This window comes from Colias croceus, chromosome Z (assembly GCF_905220415.1).
Source record: "Colias croceus chromosome Z, ilColCroc2.1".
NCBI lineage: Eukaryota > Metazoa > Arthropoda > Insecta > Lepidoptera > Pieridae > Colias > Colias croceus.
In genome coordinates, this window is record NC_059568.1 from 1,609,769 (window position 1) to 1,626,207 (window position 16,439).

Here is a 16,439-nt window from a genome sequence, read left to right on the forward strand (position 1 = left end):
TAATACTGTGCTATTACTTCCATTGAGCTTAGAATCGTAGGTATTCTGGTGGGACACCCTGTTGTACTATTTATACATAGATAGTACTTAGTTAATTATTGGAAATAATTTTCTATACTAATGAATAAATACAAATCGATTATTTATTATACCTACACCATGGTTTGGAGTGTACGTAGCCATGTTGACTGTTGTGATATTCTCAATTTCATTATATTATCTTTACGCAAGCGGCAAGACCGTTATCAGATCGAAGATTTTGACTTATCGGCTAGGATTGCTCTCTCGACGCTTCAACCGAACGACCTTATATATAGTTTATTATTTAATATTTTACATTTAATTTTGGACAAATAAACTGTAGTTAAATATTAATTTTAGAAAATTTAACCAAAATGAATAAGACGGTGGTGTACGCGGCCCTATTCACCCTGGTAAGTTCTGGAAACTGATATTTCTTTTTGAATAGTAAAATTATTTACTGTTTTGATACATTTCTTGGATCTTAAAAATACAGATTTTCTTTTTATTTTCCCTAGTTTGTGTTTGTCACATTCACGCTTTTCAAGTCAAGTTACAAGCGGCAATGAAAAAATACTTTTGTTTTAAATTGGCTTCAATCTTTGTACTTTATGGTTTTTTTTATCTATACTTTACTTTCACTAGATTCAATTTATAAATATATGCCCATATTTACGGTTAATAATACACATAATGTATTAGAATGGTAATCCTAATTATTTTATCTTATATTTAGCATAGCTTCGATAATAATGATAGCAAGGCTCATTAGAACATTGTATAGAGACTGTTTTAAACTAAATATTGTATAATATAATGTAATTATTTCTTTACAACGTTGAATCATAACAACACTGTTCGGACTACATTAATATAATTAGGTACATGCAAAAATAATTACTTTTTTATTCACGCGATTTAAAAGTTATTAATGTTAGTATAATATAATTTATTAACACCACAGGATTAAAAAGATATTTTTGGATTGACTTTCTGAAACGTCATTGTATTTTACCAGATGTTAAATAGACGCTTGACCGTGCCTACGCTTCTACGTTAAAAAAAAAATACCCTCTTTACACGCTATTTTAATTTAAAAGTTAAAGACTTCATTAATATTATATGAGATTGTTTTTCAATTTATACGCTCTTATCATTATGTATATATTTATATGTGTATGTACATTTCATTTTTATATTTAGACATAATATAATATATTGTTTCTTTTCTATCTTAATTATAACTATCTTACTTATCTTTTATTCACCTATTATAACAAGCGTTTATGCTATTTATTTTACCACCCAAAAAAAAAAAAAAAATACCGTTCTGGTGCTCCAAGCGTAGCAAGTAGAGGGGACTACTGAAAACCGGCGCCTCTCCACTAATACGGAGAGGCAAATGCTGAGTAGTCCACCTTATCACAAATACTGACCAAATACTAGAATATATCTGATGTAATATTTATTTTTTATTTTCTATTGTTCTCTAAATGTATTAGTTGTAAGCTAAAATGTTGTATTTGTGATTAAATGTATTTTCTTTCTTTCTTTCTTTCTTTCAAAAAATTTTATTATAAATATTTATTGTGGTAAATTAATATGGTACAAGAAAGGAAGATTTAATGTAATTTTTTTAAATCGTTGATATATCAATAAGTTATTACACATAACTTACACATAATATTATGACTGTTTTATTTCTATAAGAATACGAGATGTGATGCTTGCGAATTTTATTTTCTTGCGAACGTTTTTTTTTTTTGCTAATGCTTTTGTGTATTTTTAGTGAGTAGACATTATTGATATTGTATTTAATGTAATTTTCCTTATGATTATGATTTTGACTTTAAGCAAATTTTTTATTATCTACAATATCTTTAATTTTAGTTCAGTTTATATCTCCTGAGTGAATTACACTTATAGGTACCTACTTTATATACCAATTCCGACATTCCCCACCTCTGTATTTACTAAAAACTTGTTTTTCAATTTCTTACAACTTAAAATTATTATAAATATTTTTGAGATCAATTTGCAACATTCCAAAATGGAGCAAGTATTTCTGTTAACTAGTGAATTCATGTTATCAACGGTATTGATAAGGGAACGGTCGTTGAAATGCGTCACCGTTGATCCGAAGATCTACCATTTAACTAAATAAATCATTCTTAAACTCTAACTGTGACCTCTTTTTTATGTAATTGTAATGACATTATATTAACAATAAATGAACAGTTTTTTTAAGCTTCGCGTTAATATTTGTTTGAATTGAAGTCTTTTTAACTTGGCTTTGGCAAAAATAAAAATATGTCTGTTAATGATAATATCCTATTTATACTTAAAACTATATTATTTACCTATCGATATAAAATGTACCATATAAAAAACTATGCATAGGTACCGTCAAATTGGCCAACATTGCCCACAAGGGTATCTTTGCCCAAAAATCAATTCATAAGAAATTTTTTATATTGCAAAAATACCTTTATACTTTGGCAACATTAATAGTATTTGGTGTAAAATAGGTTATATGTATGACAACACTGCCTATTGTGTGTGTCGCTAACTTAAATCAGCAACTTGTTGTAACACGTCGAATATCATGTGTGATTTTGCGGGCAAAAAATGGTGAAAATTCAAGTGATAGTTTGGGCATGATGGCTAAACACAGGTAATTATTACTCATAATATGTTATAAAATAATGTTTGAAGAGTGTTTTAATGCTTTTATTACCACTGAAGGATGTTTTAAACAAAAGTTACAATGGTGGGCAAAATTACCCAATAATGTAGGGATCTATATTTGACAACATTGCCCACCATCAAAAAAAGCTTAGGGTTGGCACACTTCATATTACCACATAATTTGATACTTAATAATATTACTTCTATTCGGTTAATTTCGGAAAAATAAGCTTTATTTGGTCTCCCGGAAAGAACAGTGGTAAATAAAGTTAAATTGCTGAATTTTAAGCACAACTGAAATGTAAAAATATGTTTATTTTTATTAAATAGTCACTGAACAATATTCTGTTTTGCTTTTTTATCTTTTTATTGCCTACAACATAATCCTACTACGAAATATTTGCAGTAAAAGAAATCGGAAGTCATGCTCATTTTACTAAGATGTACCAACCCTAGGCTTTTTGGAAAGCGAAATGCGATTTGTATGAAAAATAGAAAAACACCTGGGTTACTTTGCCCAGCCGAATAAAGTCCGAATAAAGTCGAGAACCTTTCATGATACTGCTTTGATTTTAAAGTAAACGACATCTTTACCAACATTTTTGATCTGGCTAGCTAGAGGTCATATTTACGTCAAAAATCGACGTGGGCAATGTTGGCAACAAGTGCAGATAACTTTACCCGCCCTCAAAAACAGACAAAAAATGAATAAAATGTTGAAGAATAATGAAATTTTCTACAGCAATATATGCACACGATCTAAGAAAAACATATGCTAACAGAAAATACTAACGTTGCCATAGAATTTTTTTGCGGAAATTGAAATTATTCATAAAAAGCGGGCAATGATGGCCAATATGATAGATTAGTAAAAGTAACGTTTAAATTTTCAACTGAATTAATTAATCAAACAATAGTTGTTATTCTTCGATCGATTAAATCTTTCTCCGATAGATTTGTTATGCATAGGATTATCAGTAACAAGTTACTCGTAATATGTATAAAAAAAAATTGCATAAAGCAATATGAAAATATGAACACAATGATAATAAATGAAGATCGCAATTCGTTCTCTGAATCGAGATTAGGTTCTTTGTTAGTATGTACCTAACCAATATCACAGATAATATAATACAATACAACTAGCCATTCCGCGGGGTTTTGCCCGCGGGAAAATTCATGTTTTTTCTATGAATCATGTGTTATTCTGATGTATATCCTACTTAACTGTAGTCTGTAGTTAAGTTTTGTCCAAATCCACCCAGTAGTTTTTTGTGAAGGAGTAACAAACATCATGCGTCCTCACAACTTTTCGCATTTATCATAATATTATTACTAGCATGCCGCCCGCGGCTTCGCCCGCTTTGATTTAAACCTAATAAATTATATACTAAAACCTTCCTCTTGAATCCCTCTATCTATTAAAAAAACCTTATCAAAATCCGTTGCGTAGTTTGAAAGATTTAAGCATACAAAGGGACCTATGTCCCTATGACAGAGAAAGTGACTTTGTTTTATACTGTGTAGTGATGATGATGAGTAGGATAATACCTACTGCTTGTACTAGGTGTCTAGGTACGTTATTAGTCGGATACTTGGATACCAAACACCGGAGTAGTATTAGATACATCATAGATGCAAGATTACAGAATCATGAATGTTTGACTCGAATCATGGTGTTTACATGTAAACTGTAATTGCATTGCGAAATACGAAATGACATACACGCCGCACTAGCGGTTAACCGCGGGGGCGGCTAACCGCGTGGTTAGCCGCTTTCCCATTTTAATATGCAACCGCTTTTATGATTAGTGCGTACAATCATAAAAGCGGTTGCCCGCTAGTGCGTAAGGGCACTTAGGATTTAAATAACTATCTAATTATTGACACAGCAAACATGGTTGTAATAATACCCCAATTTTATATCTAGCTGTATAATTTAAACTCTTCGATCATAACCTATAGTTACCTATTTTGCGTGATAAACTTTGTAGAACTGCCTCAAAACGGCTTACCGATGTTTTTGTATATATTTTTTTTCAAACTCAAACATTTATATTTTATTCAATTACTTAGATTATTTTTAATAACACTTTCGAATCGTCATTACATAAGTAAGTATTTTTAACATTTACCACCGATTCGGAAAGCAGTATCTATGGAGAAGAACCGGCAAGAAACTCCATAGTTGCTCTTTTAAATTATGTCAATATTACATAATATTATGTAACTTATATATCTAACTACTAATATATCATAATATGCCAATTTTAATTTTATAAGTAAAATGCCTACTTAAGTATTTTTCAATATTTAATCATTAATGTATAGTTTTTGATATGAGACTATCTACCTATTATTTAGTTCTGAGAATAAAAACACACAAAAAACATCATAATGTTATAAACTGTTTTTATAGCCCCCTATTTCATAAAGCTGCCTTGGCAGAAAATCGTTTTCATGATCAGACATTTTTTATATATGTAATTAAAGAATCCGTAAGAAATGGTGAATATTCACTGAGAAAGTAATTTACTTTTCCAGTTGATATTCTTATTAATTTCAAAACTCCAATCTTATCGTGAATAGGTACCTACGTAGCTCGAACTATCTGCAGTCATGTCAACGACTTTATTACGAAATTAAGATAACTATTGATATTGAAAGGATCATTTCACGTTTTCAAATTGCTTATTTTTCTTTGCAAAAAAAAGCAAAATTAATGCACCACTTTATTATTAGATACCTACCTACTTTGCTATGTTTGGTGGTGACACTATAGTAATAATTTCGTATTTGGAATCGATTTTAAGCAAGAGCTTATGCGGTATAATTAGGTACTTCGTTCTATAATTTATAAAAACTGCGAAAATTATTACCTCCTATTATAAAATTGTACATTCAATGCTGCAAATTCCTCATTTATTTACATTATATCCTTCACCTCTTGAAGACAATTTGCAAGTGAAGACTGAAGTGTTTTGGGAGTAAAGTAACTAAATAGATTGGTATGTAGATACCTATATCATGAGTGTGCTTTGTAATTATAATTTACCGAAAACTTATTATTTTTATTTTATGAATAAACTTTTATCAAGCAGAGACTTAGTGATAGAAAAAGGCCGATCTATAACGGAATTCGTAATACACAAAGCATAATATAGAACACTAGGTATCATTCCTAGGTAGGTACCTACTTTGAAAATTATTTTATAGATATGAGTAGATCAATATGAAATAAACATTACAGTATTAGTTATTATTATGACTTAATATCATTACCTACGATTTAGATATACCTGCCTAATAATAGGCAGGTATATCAGGTTTGAACTCAAAAAACTTTGTGTACATATTTAATTTAACGTATTTGTCGTTGATTTTCTATAAAAATAAACATCTTTTTCTAGATCCAGGCGTCTGTGCAGATTGTAATGAGTTCGCTGGCGATAGCTCAGTACTTCTGCCTCATTGACTTCCTGCGGGAGTTTCCGCTATTAATTTTCATCAAAATTCTTTATTTTCACAGTGAGTAAAGATTTTGTATTATGTTGTTATGTAAATTTATGAGTAGAAGAATTATTGTAAGGTAAAATGAAGTCTACAAACAAGTTAATTATAGCCTATAGGGTAATACAAATTACGTTGATTCTTTAAAAGGTAAGTGGTTGAAGTATAGACGCAATATTAACATACCTAGTAAATATTATAAATGATTATTTATTTGTACTATCAAAATGTTTTCATAAAGTGGATAAAGTTTTCTTTTAAATCTAGAAAAGGCAAAAAATATAATATTTTTAATGCTTCCTACGATATTGAAACAGCGCTGGCGGATTACGCGTCAGATCACAGATGAATAACGTTTCTCTCACACCGGTTATCGGTGTATTCCTTGTAATAAAATCAATAAATTGAACATTTAATTTTCATCTTAGTTCTAATTTAAATGGAATGGGTTAAGCACTGAGTTAATTCGTAATAAAAATGTTTATATTAACTTGTTTTTCAACTGACAGCAAAAAAAGGGAGGAGGTTCACAATTGAACTGTGTTTTTTTGCGTTTGTTGCATCAGATCTAGCGGCTGGGTGAATTGATTTTGATGATTATTTTTTTATTTTAAACGATCCGGTTGGTCCCTTTTGAAGGTGATTGAGTGTTTTGTTAAAACATTATTTATATATTATTGCGTTATAATAAATGCTTCTTTTTATCAGATCCCGACTCTTGCGGAACATTAGTAAACATCGGGCATGCGTTGGACCAGCTGAGCAACCAGGCAGTGGTGCTGGTGACTAGACAGCCGCTTTCTGTCACCAGGACGCTCTACGTTAACTCTTGTAGCCTGGGCCTGGGTGTCGGTTGGTGTCTGGGGAGCATTGTTATGATGAGTACGTATTACTAATCATTTTATCATAAGGGTTGTGTAGAAATTGCTATGTATCGTATAGGTTCGCCTTTTACATATTTTTAATCGTTTTTTAGGGTTCCGAACCTCTAAAGGAAAAAACGGAACCCTTATAGGATCACTTTGTTATCCGTCTGTCTGTCTGTCACCACCCTTATTCTAAGGAACGCGTGGAGGTAACAAGCTGAAATTTATATCGAATACTCCTGTCTAGGGTCCCTTGATGCTGTGAAAAAATCAAACGTATAAGCCAACGCAATCTAAAGATACAGCCATGATACAGCCGTAAATGCTGAAATTTTTCGCAAAATACAACATGTCCGCGACTCGTGAGTTTTCCACGTGGTACAGTACATATTTAGAAAATACGTTTAGAACATTAGGTTTAGATACCCATCACTAACACATTCATCACATCACACATCTACTAAGTACATTTCATAAATTATTGCTTTTGTAAACATTATTATTTATTATGTTATCAAGCGTAATTTTTGCTGCGTGTCATTCCTGCGGTAAGCGTATCCATGTATCTGTTACCGGAAATATATGTAATCCGTCATTGTATACAATTCCTAGGAAATGTATATAATTCCTAAAATCGCACGGAAATGTTTGAAATAAATTATTTTATACACATTTCCTAGGAAATCTATACATTTCCTAAATAGCTATCGGAAATGTAAAACATTTAAGATATTGATATGTCGCAGGCAAATTGTATATAATCCGGCCGTTTACAAACGGTCGGCATTTTGTAGTAACTATGGCGATAATTCGTAATCAGAAATTTTTGGTTTGGATAAGGGGGTGGGTTAGGTTAGGTTCGTGTTTTTTAAAACTACGCAGAAATAGGAGCCCCACAAAGTGGGGCTCCGTCGGCTCGCGACCGTCTTTTTGTAGAATTTTGGAAAAAGACGAATTTTCGGCATATTAAAACAGCTAGCCGTAATGTAATACGGCGGATTATACAATCCGACTGCGCCAAATATACGCGGGGACAGCGGGACGAGGGGACTGATTACTTGCCAAATGAAAATTTGATTTTATAACAATAAATATAAGTTGATTTTGTGATATTTACGTTAAAAGTTAAATAGTTGATTTTTAAAATGTTAATTAGTTAAATAATAATATGAACATAATATTATGTATTACAATTTTACGGTATGACTGTTACCCGATTGTATCAATAAGAGCTATAATAAAAAAATAGCAACGTGTTATATTACAGAAAGCATTTACTTTACACATTTCCTAATACAATATTGGAATTGTATACAATTCCTAGGAAGATTATACATTTCCTAGGATATGCATGCATTAAATAGTTTTTTAAACAATATTTTATACATTTCCTAAATGGTATCGGAATTGTACACATTTCCTAGGAATTGTATACAATTCCTTGATTTCATACATTTCCGGTAACATATCCATATATCTCATGAACGTGTGGGGTGACGTGTTTACTTTTGGCGGGAGGTGGAGAGTGTCCGTTCAGCTACCATTAAGTATTCTGTGCCTATAGGGTAGTTCCCGTGTACACAAATAAATTATATTATGAACATATTATTTTACAGGGAGCGGTCAAAACAAAGATAAAGTAATGGTGTGGCCGTGGGTGTTGATGACTGTAGCCGTGTGTACATTGGACTTGATCGCAACTGTTATATTCATTAACGACACATTTTACACGAAAGTGAGTGATTGTTTATTGTATGCATGTATATGTCGTGGTCATATCGTAGATTTGATCATTTCATGATATGAGTGGCCATTTCACGAAATGGTCGCATATCGTGAAATGGCCAATTTAGTTTGGCCACATCATGATGTGGTTTGGGCAGATCAATGATAAGAAATCGTTTCACGATATGGCCAATTAACGCACGGTTTTTTCATGAAATGACCAAAATTATTTGATCATATCGTAAAATAGTTACATTAATCGTTGGTAGAGGCGCTGCAAGCTCTGTGTTTATGTGATAAGATGGCGGCCGCTGGCGAAAATTAAATTATTCGCAGTTAAAAACTTCATAATTCGTTTAATTACAATATTATGAAGAAAGTCATAGCAAAGAATTTACGACGAAGAGGTACGAGTACTATGGAAAATGTGGATATCTTATATGTATTTAAGAAAAAATGCGACTTAAATAAAATAATTTAAGAAACGACTACTATATTATTATAATTGTTTGTTTTTAGAATATAGTTATTCTGAAATTTTTTAATATTTTATGGACTCTTTATATTTTATACGATCTGGCCAAATGTGGATGACCAAATCGTGAAACGTTGACGATTTAACGATCTGATCAAACTACGTTGGCCATTTCACGATATGCGACCATTTCGTGAAATGGTCAAATCTACGATATGACCACGACATATAGATGATGAAAAATCGAAGTAAAAAAATTTAACTTAAAATGCTTGCGGCCAATTTTTGACTGGAAATCTAATCGATATCTAACATCTAACATATATTATAAAGGCGAAAGTTTGTATGGATGTATGGATGTTTGTTACTCTTTCACGTAAAAACTACTGAACCGATTTGAATGAAATTTAGCACACATATAGAGGGTAACTTGGATTAACACATAGGATAGTTTTTATCCCGGAAATCCCACGGGAACGGGAACTATGCGGGTTTTCCTTTGCAAACGCGGGCGAAGCCGCGGGCGGAAATCTAGTAATATAATATATTTACAATTTTTCTTTCACCAAAAAAATCTATGAACGAAGTAATCCTGCAGTGGGATCTTAGACTATTACTCTTGCCTTATGTTTATCAATTAAACTTTCAGACGTTAGCCGACATAATGACCTTCATAGGGGCCACGGCAAGCGGTGTCAGAAACATAGTGGTTGACACAAGACTGACGGCGTGGACCATGGTGCTCTTATATTCACGTTTTATAATAATTTTCGTAATCAATGTGATGCTTGTTATTCTGGTGGTATTGAATCGGTTAGCAAATAAAACCATGAAGGAGTCTGAGAAACTGAGTAACTCTATGGTAAGAAAAAGAAACTTTGTAAGTATAAAAAAAAACAAAAAAAAATGAGTTTATTTTCTCACATCAGTTACACTTTACAGTATTTCATAATACATATTATTATCATAGTGTGAATTAATTCGATGTGACAGGAATAGTTTTCGAATTTCCAGACCAGTCTGAACTAGTCCTTAATTATAAAGGTCTGTGAATGTATCTGTCCTAAAATTTTAATGAAACAGCATAATATACGTATCTACATCTAGACAGACATTCCAATCAAACATCAAGTACCAAGTAATACAGTATCTGACCCAAGTTAATTAAATTTGTCGATTAACAAACTAGCTTTTCTCCCGCGACAATTTCCTCTATCCTAATCTAGACACAATATTCATTCATACATATTTCACCCGCATTGCTTCGCCTTCCTTGATAAAGGGGCTATCTAACACCGAAAAAATTTTTCAAATCGGACCAGTAGTTCCTGCGATCAGCGCGTTCAAACAAACTAACTCTTCAGCTTTATAATATTAGTAAAGATAATCATATTTTCTTACAGCCCGAGGCAGTGGTCCCATCAACAACAACAGGCACACCCCAAAGTGAGAACATGGTGGACATCGATCTTTATACACCCAGTCTCCCAAGGCACCAACAGATACCCCGGGCATTTTATAGCAAAAAGAAGTACTTAGTGAAAGGGTAAATTATGTTTTGGGAACAAGTTCAATATTTCTTAAGCTGTCCTTCTCTTCCTGTTTTTTTACTAAGCTATTTAAGAAGGAGTAAGTCTCTCAATTAGAGCAGTGGTGGCTCAGCGGTGAGACCTCGGACTTCGAACCGATAAGTCCGGGTTTCGAGACCAGGCGAACGCGCAGGAAATAAATTGATTTTTCAATTTATCTGCGCATGTGCAACATCACAACTGCTCGAACGGTGAAGGAAAACATCGTGAGGAAACCGACATGTCGAAGAATTAAAAAGTTCGACGACATGTGTCATCTACCAACACGCACTTGGCCAGCGTGGTGGATTATGGCCACGGATTGGACGGTGAATTATGATTATACTGGGACACGGGATTCCTATGAGGGTAGTGCAGTTGTAGTTCAGTGGTGAGCTAACTTCAAATCGATAAGTCGGGGGTTCGAGACCAGGCGGGCGTGCAGGAAATAAATTGATTTTTCAATAAAATTTATCTGCTATACCCAACATCACCACTGCTCTAAACGGTGTAGGAAAACATTATGAGGAAGAATCAAACAGTTCGAAGACATGTCCAACGTGGTGTATTATAAGCCTGTACCCTCATAGAAGGCCCGTGTCGTGTGCAATACAGTGAAACAATTAAACTGGATATAAAGACTCACAAATCAAATATGATATTATATTCTAGTGTGCCAGACTTGTGTGCATACAACACGAGCGGCGTGTACTCCCAGCCGACAAACGAGACGACAGTCAATCGAGATGAAGTGGATCATGGCCATACGAACCATGCTATTGTTGATCAATTACAATCTACCAACCAACCAAGCACAAGGTAAGATATTATGTACTAATATTATAAAGCTGAAGAGTATGTTTGCTTGTTTGTTTGAACGCGCTAATCTCGGGAACTACTGGTCAGATTTGAAAAATTATTTCGGTGTTGGGAAATTCATTTATCGATATCATCACGGTAAGACGAACAGAAGGCTCAGCTAGTAACTAATAAGCAACGTAATGGTCATGGTAATAGACCGCCTCCTTGATACAGTGGTTAACGCATAAGCGTAGAACCAAGAGGCCAAGGGTTCGATTCCCGATAGAGAAATCTCTCTGTCTGGCAGGACACACAAGACTCCACACAGGTCAGTGATCACCTACTTGTCAGTAAGAAAATCGATCAGTGAAACAGATGTATGCTGCTTTGCGAATCGGTGGTAAATGTTAAAATTATGTGATGCCGATACAAAAGTGCTTCTTGAAAAAATATTATTGAATAAATAAATGTAAAGATTGTGTTTAAGTTTATATTGAATCTATATAATAGTATTAAGTTAATTAACGATTACCAGTTACAGTAACGAGTATTCCAGTCGCCAACCGGCAACTGCAGAACTAACAGCGCAGTTGCCGTGGACCTACATTCCGCTAACAATGCAACCCGTTCAACCCGTACCAGACGAAGTGCCTCCGCCGTTAAAGGGGTCGCTGATTAAAAAAAGAAAAGAAGGTACAACCTAATATCACAACCTAGTATCCTACTAATATAAACTTTTGATTATAACATATTGTTACTATCTGTGTTTTGTGTTGTGTATGTGTTATTCTGGTAAATAAATTATCACTGCCAAGTTTCATCAAAATTTGTTCAGTGGTTAAAGTGTGAAAGAGGAACAAACAACCATACATACCATCCTCACAAACTTTCACGTATATTATTATATATTATTAGTAAGATTTTGCAAAGGCAGATGATACATGACAGTGAAGTCGCGGGTCGAAAGATCAATAGCACGCTAGGTATAAATAAAGTATTGATTACTTGCGCTCTACGTACATCATATTATATTTCTACATTAAGTAAGTATTTTTATAACTACATAACTAGATTTCCGCCCACGGCTTCGCCCGCGTCGTCAAAGAAATCCCGCATAGTTCCCGTTCCCGTGGGATTTTCTATCCTGTGTTAATCCAAGTTACCTTCTATACGTGTGATAAATTTCATTGTAATCGGTTCAGTAGTATTTGCGTGATATATTAACATACATACACATACACATACGTCATACATCCATCCTCACAAACTTTCGCATCTATATATATAAAAGAAAGTCGTGTTAGTTACTCCACTTATAACTCAAGAACGGCTGAACCGATTTAGCTGAAAATTGGCAGGGAGGTAGTTTAGAGCCAGGAGAAGGATATAGGATACTAAATACGTACCACGGGCGAAGCCGGGGCGGACCACTAGTTTATAATATTAGTATGACCTATATTATTTCAAGTTGCAGATTTGTTAAATAACCTTTCTCATATATTTCTATGAATTATACCGTTTGTATTATTTTCATTTCAGCCATTTTAAGCAGCCTGTCGAGCCACTCGGTGACGACGCCCACATTTAAATGTAAGTTTCATTCATCACCATTACATCATCATTCCCTTATACTTAGTTCGTAAAATAATATGATTAACAAATAATAATTTTTTCTTAAATTTTTGTATAAAAGAAGCAATCAAACATTACATTCTTCAGATATGTCAAGCTTGCAATTAAGGGCACCATATTGAAACTTGATTATTGCTAAAGCGCTGTACGTGTACCACTTTAGTTCCAAGATATAAATGGACTTTGATACGTGGTGTCGAACCTACGGCCGGTTGCAGAGCTTCACCGACCATCAGTCATAGGAACGTCAGTCGCGCTTGTCATATGTATGGAAATACGCGTGCTTATGGTCGGTCTAGCTATGAACGGTTTTATGAATTTCCATACGTAATATGACAAGCGCGACTGACGTACGCACTGATGGTCGGTGAAGCTCTGCAACCGGCCTGCGAGTTTTCGGTTTAACAAATTTATGAAATATTGTAATTTTATTCTACCTACACATTGATCTTTTTTGTCTCTATTTTGTGCTTATTGATGTTCGGTTCTTAGATAATTTACCAATAACTATTCTATATCAATTATTTTGACCCCATTATTCAACTGATAAATTTTCAACCTTTAAGGGCTGATTTTTCAATCGTTGGTTAAAATGTATTCATAGAATAACGTATTAAACTACCATTTCAAAAATGTATTCTAATTGTCCGTATGACAGTTTACAGTTGACGTTTTAAAATGTTCGTGTCAAGAAGCTTATATCCTCTAATTGTTCGTGTAATACTATAATGGACAGATAAATTATAACCAAGGATTGAAAAATCGGCCCTAAATGTTGACATAGCTTTTGAAATACTATTCTACTCATACTTTGCAGCTCATCTGAAACATACAGACGTTTTATACTAGCAAGCAATAATATACTAATATTTACCAGGGGACAAGGGCCGCGCAGTAGCCGACAGCGCATTTATGTTTATTTTACCAAAGATAATATTTAAGTTAATCGTAAATAGCAAACGACTGAAAGTAAAAAGTAAAATGAATAATGAATCACATGAGTAAATAAATGGTACATAGACAAAGCTTCGTATGAACTTGCAAATTTTTCATTCTTTCATCATTTTTCACCCAGGGTTGTTACAAATTATATATAATTTATTTATCTTATCCTAATTTATCTCTGTGATGTTGAATTACGATATTTCTAAATTTTTTGTAAAATTTTTCATACACACAGTGCAATAAACATCTATCATTAATAATAAAATAAAACGTTGTTCCATAAAAAAGAATCCATGTATAAAAAAAAGCTTGCAATATAAAAAACAAACAAACAACCATGAAATTGTTCATCTGTCAAAATGTCTGTGAAATCCAAAGGTGAAATAAGTAGAATATATACGAGACGATGGCCTGGAGCCGTAGTCTGGACAGTTTGACGGTATATCGATGAACAGCTAATTCACAATATTATAGAGTAGTTCAGACTGGTCTTCAAATTCTAAAACTATTCCTGTAATTAATTCACGCTATGATTAAAAAGTTTATTTTTCTTACCATAGAGTTACTCAGTTTCTCAGACTCCTTCATGGTTTTATTTGCTAACCGATTCAATACCACCAGAATAACAAGCATCACATTGATAAAAATTATTATAATACGTGAATATAAGAGCACCATGGACCACGCCGTCAGTCTTGTGTCAACCACTATGTTTCTGACACCGCTTGCCGTGGCCCCTATGAAGGTCATTATGTCGGCTAACGTCTGAAAGTTTAATTGATAAACATAAGGCGTAAAAATCAGTAGTGGTATTTTGTATAAAACCATGTTCAAACTTCAAAGTTGAATCTATATGTGAAAAAAATAAATCTTCTCTAAGAACAATATAAACCCCATAAAAACGTATTTTCTCCTATAAATTTCCATACAATAAACAATCACTCACTTTCGTGTGAAATGTCTCGTTAAAGAATATAACAATTGCGATCAAGTCCAACGTAAACACAGCTATAGGCCGGGAGATGCTGACACAAAATTTTTCTTTTTGTCATTGCGTACTAAGACCCCTGTAGAACCGCCATACTGTTACAAATGACTCAAAATTTTGTGTCAGTATCTCCCGGTCTACGTGGTCGTTAAAAACGATGACATCTTCCACGTGACACACATTTGTATGTTACATGTGTAATGTGCTGGTAATAAAGGAACCGATTTGCGCGGTTGTATGAAGCTTTGTCTATGTACTATTTGTATACTCACGTGCAGTAACGTTTGCTCATATAATATTATTGTTAAATTATTGTTTGTATTAATAATTGTCTGACTGTTAATTTAAGTTTAAGCACAGAATAATTACTAGTAGCTAGCTAGTTTAAGTAAAATTAGTTGGGTTTTTAGAATTACTAAGTGAGCGACTGACTGCGAGTGATGAAAAATCAATAGAACAGCGACTTACAATATTAATTTGTATGAAATGAGCAGCTTCGTAATATTATGAGCGACTTAATATTTTTACAGTGACAATATTACGTCCTGTATTTGTTTTGTTGTTTAGCCAATGACGTAGTTATAAAGCTTGAAAAATGCTTTATTGAACAGTCTGACTACAATTTTTTTAAAATAACGATTTTAAGAAGAGCTATTAGCCGATATTTTTATTTTTTTAAAAGCAGGTAATTATGTGCAACAACGTACTTATTCTAAAAAAATATTACTTACTTCAATCAAATGGATTTATTATTATCAAGTTATTAAAACTATCTCACCCATCACTCGCTAAGTTTATTTGTCAGGCGCTCGTTTTATTATTCTGATGTAAAAATACAGTATCTAATCATAATTTGGCAACAAATTAAGTATTTAGTATCTGTATTTTAATATTTACTATGTTGCTTCTCTATATTAATATAAAGATGTTAACTAAGTACTTTTGTGTGGTTGTTTTTATGTAAAAAAATGTATGGAATTATTATGACTTTTGTAATAAAATATGACACAATATGAAACTTTGTTTTTATTTCAATACTTATAAGATAAACTAGTGGTCCGCCCCGGCTTCGCCCGTGGTACCTACACCTGTTTAAACTATCCTATCTGTCAAGTTGGATCGAACTGCACAATGCACATGGTGTGTGAATTTTATTATAATCGGTTAAGTGGTTTAGGAGTCCATTGAGGACAAACATTGTGACACGAGATTTATATATA

General features: G+C 33.1%; 1 protein-coding gene across 2 annotated transcripts; it reads left to right on the forward strand.

The window, feature by feature from the left end:
* Positions 1 to 307: 307 nt before the first annotated feature.
* LOC123705588 lies at positions 308 to 16,232 on the forward strand. 2 transcript variants are annotated; one of them, XM_045654445.1, is made up of 10 exons: positions 308 to 434; positions 6,120 to 6,237; positions 6,928 to 7,101; positions 8,702 to 8,820; positions 9,935 to 10,147; positions 10,689 to 10,831; positions 11,526 to 11,672; positions 12,190 to 12,347; positions 13,194 to 13,244; positions 14,164 to 16,232. In XM_045654445.1, the coding sequence occupies exons 1-10, from the start codon at positions 396 to 398 to the stop codon at positions 14,289 to 14,291; spliced, it is 1,290 nt and encodes a 429-aa protein (XP_045510401.1). In that variant the 5' UTR covers positions 308 to 395; the 3' UTR covers positions 14,292 to 16,232. The 2 variants fall into 2 exon arrangements, with proteins under 2 accessions (XP_045510401.1, XP_045510402.1); XM_045654446.1 differs by lacking the exon at positions 308 to 434 and adding an exon at positions 809 to 902.
* The last annotated feature ends 207 nt before the right edge of the window (positions 16,233 to 16,439 follow it).